Source organism: Pelophylax lessonae (genome assembly GCF_965119305.1).
Source record: "Pelophylax lessonae genome assembly, chromosome: 7".
Classification (NCBI taxonomy): Eukaryota; Metazoa; Chordata; class Amphibia; order Anura; family Ranidae; genus Pelophylax; species Pelophylax lessonae.
The window spans coordinates 198638062-198644258 of NC_138774.1; the positions used below are offsets into that span (position 1 = coordinate 198638062).

General features: G+C 42.1%; 1 protein-coding gene across 1 annotated transcript; it reads left to right on the top strand.

The window, feature by feature from the left end:
- Positions 1–1611: 1611 nt before the first annotated feature.
- On the top strand, positions 1612–2790 carry LOC309560570 (beta-1,4-galactosyltransferase galt-1-like; the record flags this gene model as incomplete). The annotated part of the gene is made up of 1 exon (XM_082264195.1): positions 1612–2790. One exon carries the CDS (start codon positions 1612–1614, stop codon positions 2782–2784), a length of 1173 nt encoding a protein of 390 aa, XP_082120321.1. The 3' UTR covers positions 2785–2790.
- Between the last annotated feature and the right edge of the window lie 3407 nt (positions 2791–6197).

Sequence of the window (6197 nt, forward strand, 5' to 3'; positions counted from 1 at the left end):
TAGGGAGAGAAGGGAAGCAGCCACTCAGGACACACGGAATGGTGATGGGTAAGCCGAGGTCAGGGTAACAGGCAAACAGGAATAGTCAGAGACAAGCCAAAGTCGGTACACAGAAAGGTAGATCAAGCACACGGCAGACAGGAAACAACTAACAAACACTGTTGAACAGCAATGCAGACCTGCAGTGCACTGGTTAATATAGACTTCCTGTGATGGCCTGGGGTGGGGCTAAACAGGAAGGAGAGATGATAAAAAGGAGCCAGATTGGGAATCTGGCCTCTAATGCAGACATGAAGGAGCAGGTAAGCTGCCAAACACTATAGCAAGCCCATGACATATTCTTTTTTTTTTTAGGATTTTTCCCTCTGTTTTAACCTGGTGATCTGCCAGTAAAATAATGCCTGTATTGGTGTGCCCCCACTCTGGATGAATGAGCACCTTTGGACAGCAGCATTGTCAGTCTGGGGGAGGGGGGGAGGGTTATATGTACTAGAAGATTTAGATTCAATAACAACAAATTGAAGCCAAACTCTAGCTGATACACTATAAGCAGTTACATCAAACTGCTTTTTTTCTTTTTGAGATAAAGGTTTTAAAAAAAATACATAAAAGCTGATCATTGTAACCACCCCTTTCAGTAGTAAATGGTTGTCTCATCTCTGTAACTGATACCTTCTGCTGGAGAGCTTGTTCTTTTGAAAAACAATAGATAATTAAAAAATTAAGATCTAAGAAATGGTAAGTAGCAATATAATACGTGTTTGCTTTTGGGTTTAATGCTACTTTAGGTGTTGACTTAGGTGTTACTTATCGCTTGAAATCCCACACAACTGCACCAAAATCATTTGCATTGCATACAGTTGCGGAGCAGTTTTCTTGTATTTTAAGCTCTCACTAAATCAAAAATGTAGTTGTAAGAAAACCTCAGTCACAGAAAAACAAAGTGCATTATTTGATAGACCAAACCCAACATCCTCCTGGAGAGTTTTCTTATTACTTCCTATCCTGAAGATGCAAAATGTACGGAGTTCTTCCTAAACTGAGGAAATATTCCCACTGTTGACAATGGTAACATTGAACAGATTCAATTACTGAGAAATTTCCTTTTACTTTCTGTCCTGGTTATCAAAATAAAAGGCAAGAATGAAACCTATAATTTAACTCTTCTTCAATTCACCCACAACTTACAGAATGGTTTTGGCTGGTGTTCAAAGTTTAGCTTCCAGTGCAATATCTAAATAGCAAAGGCAGTAGTGCTGCAATGTTGTGATACAGATCTACATTTTTTGCCCACGTACAATTTGCCACCATTATCTTGCTTCCCTTTTTGTGTTGCAGAGTTATTCTGGAAATATTGTAAGCCCCAGCACCCATGCTGGCTTTGAATGCTTATTACTGAGAATTTACTTTAGGAAAAAATATTGGAATAAACTGCATGCATCACAATAAATAGGTAATTTATTTCTCCTCTTTCATTAACAGAAGTTCAAGATGGTCAGTCTTTTAGGAAACTTCATCAGTATCCCAAGGAGAAAATTGCTGATTGCCTATATAATAATTTTTTTGGTCTCTTTTACCTATTTTCAAAAATCCAAAGATTTAGAAATAGCCATGAAAGTTCTACCAAATGTTAATAATGGTTCCATCACACCCCTGGAAGACAATAAAACATTTGTTATATCAGCTTATTATGACGGTAGAGAGTCCAAGAGAGTGCGAGTGATTACAATTCTTCATGATGAGGATGTGAAGGAGTTATATTGCTGGTTTTATTGCTTAAATTTTGATAACTTTATTCCAGTTAAAGCTCAAATCGATGTACATTCTTTAAGATTTAATTTTCATTATGGCCCAGCAGATGTGATTTGTACAGAACCCCAGAATTGTACTTCAAGGTATATCTCAGTCCACAGGTCTAACACAAAATACAGAAAGTCCATTCCCATATTTGAAATAAAAAATCGGGTTCCTCAGTCTTTCTTGGTTAACTTTACTGTGTGTATCTCAACCATGTTTGGAAATAACGAGCATGTCCTACCAGTTATACAAGCTATCGAGATGTACCGGCTGCTCGGAGCTCATAAAGTTGTTATCTATAAGAACAGCTGCAGCAAGATCATGGAAAAAGTTTTTGATTACTATGTCACAGAGGGATTGGTAGAGATAATTCCTTGGCCCATAGACAAGTATCTTCGGACATCTGATGCTTGGCACCAAGACATGAATTTTGCTAACCAGATTGGCTACTATGGTCAACTTGTGACACTGAATGATTGTATGTATCGGAACATGTACAAAAGTCGATATGTGACATTAAGTGATCTTGATGAGATAATTTTGCCAAGAATGCACAAAGACTGGAATGAAATGATGGAAGCTCTTGAGAAACAATACCCCAACAAAGCTGTGTTTCTTATTGAAAACCACTACTATCCAATTAATGTCACCGACTCCACATTTCAAGGAGCTTTTCCAAAAAATATAACAGGAACCAACATTTTGCAACATATCTACTATGAGCCTGAGCAGCCCAACGTCTGGAACAACCATAAAATGATTGTCAATCCGAGAGAAGTAATTCAAACATCAGTTCATTTTGTGTTAAAAGCTTACAAGGGAAATGTTGATGTTCCTAATGTTGTTGCTGGTCTCCACCATACCCGACTACCGAAGCAACCAAATCTCCCAGTAACATCATTGATAAGAGACACAACCATCTGGAAATACAATGTCTCACTAATAAACAATGTTAACAGTGTTTTGAAGCAGCTTAATTTTATTTAAAAAAATAACAGAGAATGCATCAACAATACTATAAAATATTACTATTGGCCTTTTGTAACATTTTGTATTTTGTATGTTGCTGACATGGCTGAATTTTGGTGCTCACAGGCTCTAGGAACATTGTATCCTATTTTGGGGAAAGTGGCTATAATGCCATATTTGTTCTACAGATCAGCACTGACACCTTTCTAATCACCAAGCCATTCTAAATAACAAGTGTAAAATGATGACTGTATAATCTGTAATATTAGCTGGAAAATTGTATGTTGGGAGGTTGCATGGTGATGCATGTCAAACAAAACCAAAGAAAATTCCAAGCTCAACATAGGGTTGGTTGAAGGCTGGTTGACATGTGTCACCCTTCCATATGCTTCCTGCTGCAAAGGCCAGTTATAGGTGGGGGCAGTGGTCATTTGTTTGTACTGTTGGAATATTAGTGAGAGACACGTTTGCTGCCATTGTGCTTATATGCTGGGTGTCCAGAGCACCCCTGTGCCTTTAAGGAGGGATGGGCTCCCTCCAGGCTCACCTGCCCTCTGCCTATCCATTATAATGCATGTGCTTCCAGTGTGGAGGCTCTCAAAATTTAGCATTAGGACTGCAGATAATACTGGAGTGCCGTGAAGAGGCTCTGCAGCTTATGCATGTATTTGCAAATTTGTACAACTAAACCTCTGTTTGTAACTCAAACTGTTAGACAGGATAATGGATTTAATTGTAAATAAATATGTGTAAATAAAGATCTGAAATAACTCTTTAGCCACTTGGAGTATCATGGCATGTGGTGGGAGTATCTTGGCACATGATGGAATTGGCAGGTGGCAGTGAGGGGCCCCAGGTGAACTTTTCCATCAGGGCCCACAAGCTTCAAGCTACGCCTCTGCTGTCCAGTCTCTTCTGCTAATGAGAGCGCAACTCACAGGAAGATCTCTCTGTTGACAGCCTACATCACCTGGCATTAAGAATTCCTAATTCTGACATCAATCAGATGCTTTCCCTTTATAAATGCAAGTACATTGATCATGAAAGTTACCTTATCATCATCCCTGCTGAGGGTCAGTCAGTCAGGTTATGGAAACCAAGAAGGTCAGCAATGCCTGCATGTATGTTTCTCTCATTTTTATGTGGCATGTTGGCACTTAGAATATTGTCCACAAGATGGAGTAATTTCAATAGATATTGTACTAGACCAGTGTTTCGCAAACTTTTTTCAGTCAAAGCATCCTTTAACCACTTGGTGCCTGTGCTACAGCCGAAAGATTGCTACAGCATGGGCTTAAATTTCCAGGAGGGCATAAATAGACATCCTCCTGTGCTCACGCTGCCCGCATGTCCCCTGCGGCATGCGGGCAGAGCACTCGGTGATCACCGAGTTCCGGCCCTTTACCACATGATCAGCTGTCAGCAAATGATAGCTGATCACATGATGTAAACAGAAGCCGGTTATCGACTTTTTCCCCCTCATTCTGACAGCGCGAGGAGAAAAAATAAGCCGATTACCGGCTTCTGTAAAAGTCCACACAGTGCCCACCAATGCTGCCCACCAGTGCCCACCATTGCTCCTAACCATTGCCCACCAGTGCCACCTACCAGTGCCCATCAGTACTTCTAACCAGTGCCCACCAGTGCCACCTATCAGTGCCAATCAGTGCCACTTATTAGTGCCCATCAGTGCCACCAATCAGGGCAGCCTCATCAGTGCCTCCTGATCAGTGCCCACCAGTGCTGCCTCATCAGTGCCACCTATCAGTGTCCATCAGTGCCGCCTATCAGTGCCCATCAGTGCAGCCTCATTAGAACACATCAATGAAGGAGAAAAATTACCTGTTTGCAAAACTTTATAACAAACTATGAAAACTGTTTTCTTTGTTTGTTTGTTTTTTTCAACATTTTCTTTTATTTTTTTGTTTGTTTGGCAAAAAATAAAAGACCCAGAGGTGATTAAAAGAAAGCTCTGTTTGTGTGAAAAAAAAATTATAAAAATGTTGTATGGGTACAGTGTTCCCTGACCGCACAATTGTCATTCAAAGCGTGACAGTGCTGAAAGCTGAAAAATGGCCTGGGCAGGAAAGGGGTATATGTGCCCAGTAAGCAAGTGGTTAAAATACTGTACAATCTTGATGCAACTCATTCTATAAGGTAAAAAAGAAACTAATATTTTTACATATCGCAGCAGCATCCACACTCATAGGACACCCAACATTGGGGGTGATTTTTACAAAGCAATTTACCCTTACACAGTGGTACTAACTAGTATTTCAGTATTCCTCTTCTCCCTCAGTTTCTCTCTCACTCAGCTAACCTGACCCAAGTGCTGATAGAGAGGAGCAGGGGAGGGGCAAACAAAGATACTTGGTTTGTGCCCGATGTCCTCCTTATCAACCAATGACATACCTCCCCACTTTTGAACTTCAGAATGAGGGACACTAAAATAAGTGGCTAGCAGTGCGCCACAGCAACATGTGGGTGTGACCAAATTCTTAACAGTGGGAGGGGCTTAATGAGCAAACAAAAACCTGGGCTTCCCTGTACCTATAAAATTGGCTTTGATTGCTTTTTCTGAGCCTACCTTATAGGTACCTTATAGAAAAACCTAATTAAAATAGTCAGGGGCTGCATAGTAACCAGCAAGCAGGGGCGTACCTAGAGCATTTGGCACCTGGGGCAGATCCTATATGCGGCACACCCCCCCCCCCCAGGCAGGCTGGTGGTGCACCCCACGTCACGTGTAGCGCCTCCGCGCACTGCGGCCCGCAACATTCCCTCTGCTCCCCCGGGCGGCCAGGCCTCTCCTCCTCCTCTGCAAAAATGGTGCTGACCAGCCCGAGGATGGTCTTTGGGTGGCTGTCACCAGACAGAAATACATGTAACTGGCCCTGGGGACACTTACTTTGGCAGGTTAGGGTGGTATAGGGCATGTTTGGGTGGTATAGTGGCATGTTAGGGTGGTATAGGGCAAGTTAGTGTAGTATAAGGCAGGTTAGGGTGGCATAGTGGCAGGTTAGGGTGGTATGGAGCAGGATAGGGTGGTATGGGGCAGGTTAGGGTTGTATAGTGGCAGATTAGGGTGGTATAGGGCAGGTTAGGGTGGTATAGTGGCAGAGTAGGGTGGTATAGTGGCAGATTAGGGTGGTATAGTGGCAGGTTAGGGTAGTATATTAGCAGGTTAGGGTGGTATAGTTCAGGTTAGGTTGATATAGGACAGGATAGGTTGGTATAGTGGCAAGTTAGGGTGGTATCGGGCAGGTTAGGGAAGTATAGGGCAGGTTAGGGAAGTATAAGGTAGGTTAGGATGGTATAGTGGAAGGTTAGGCTGGTATAGGGCAGGTGTCACAATTGGGGGTCAAGCTTGAAGACCAGTTGCTATAGCAGTGGAAGCTCACACAGGAACCAGCAGGTTAGGAACACATGCA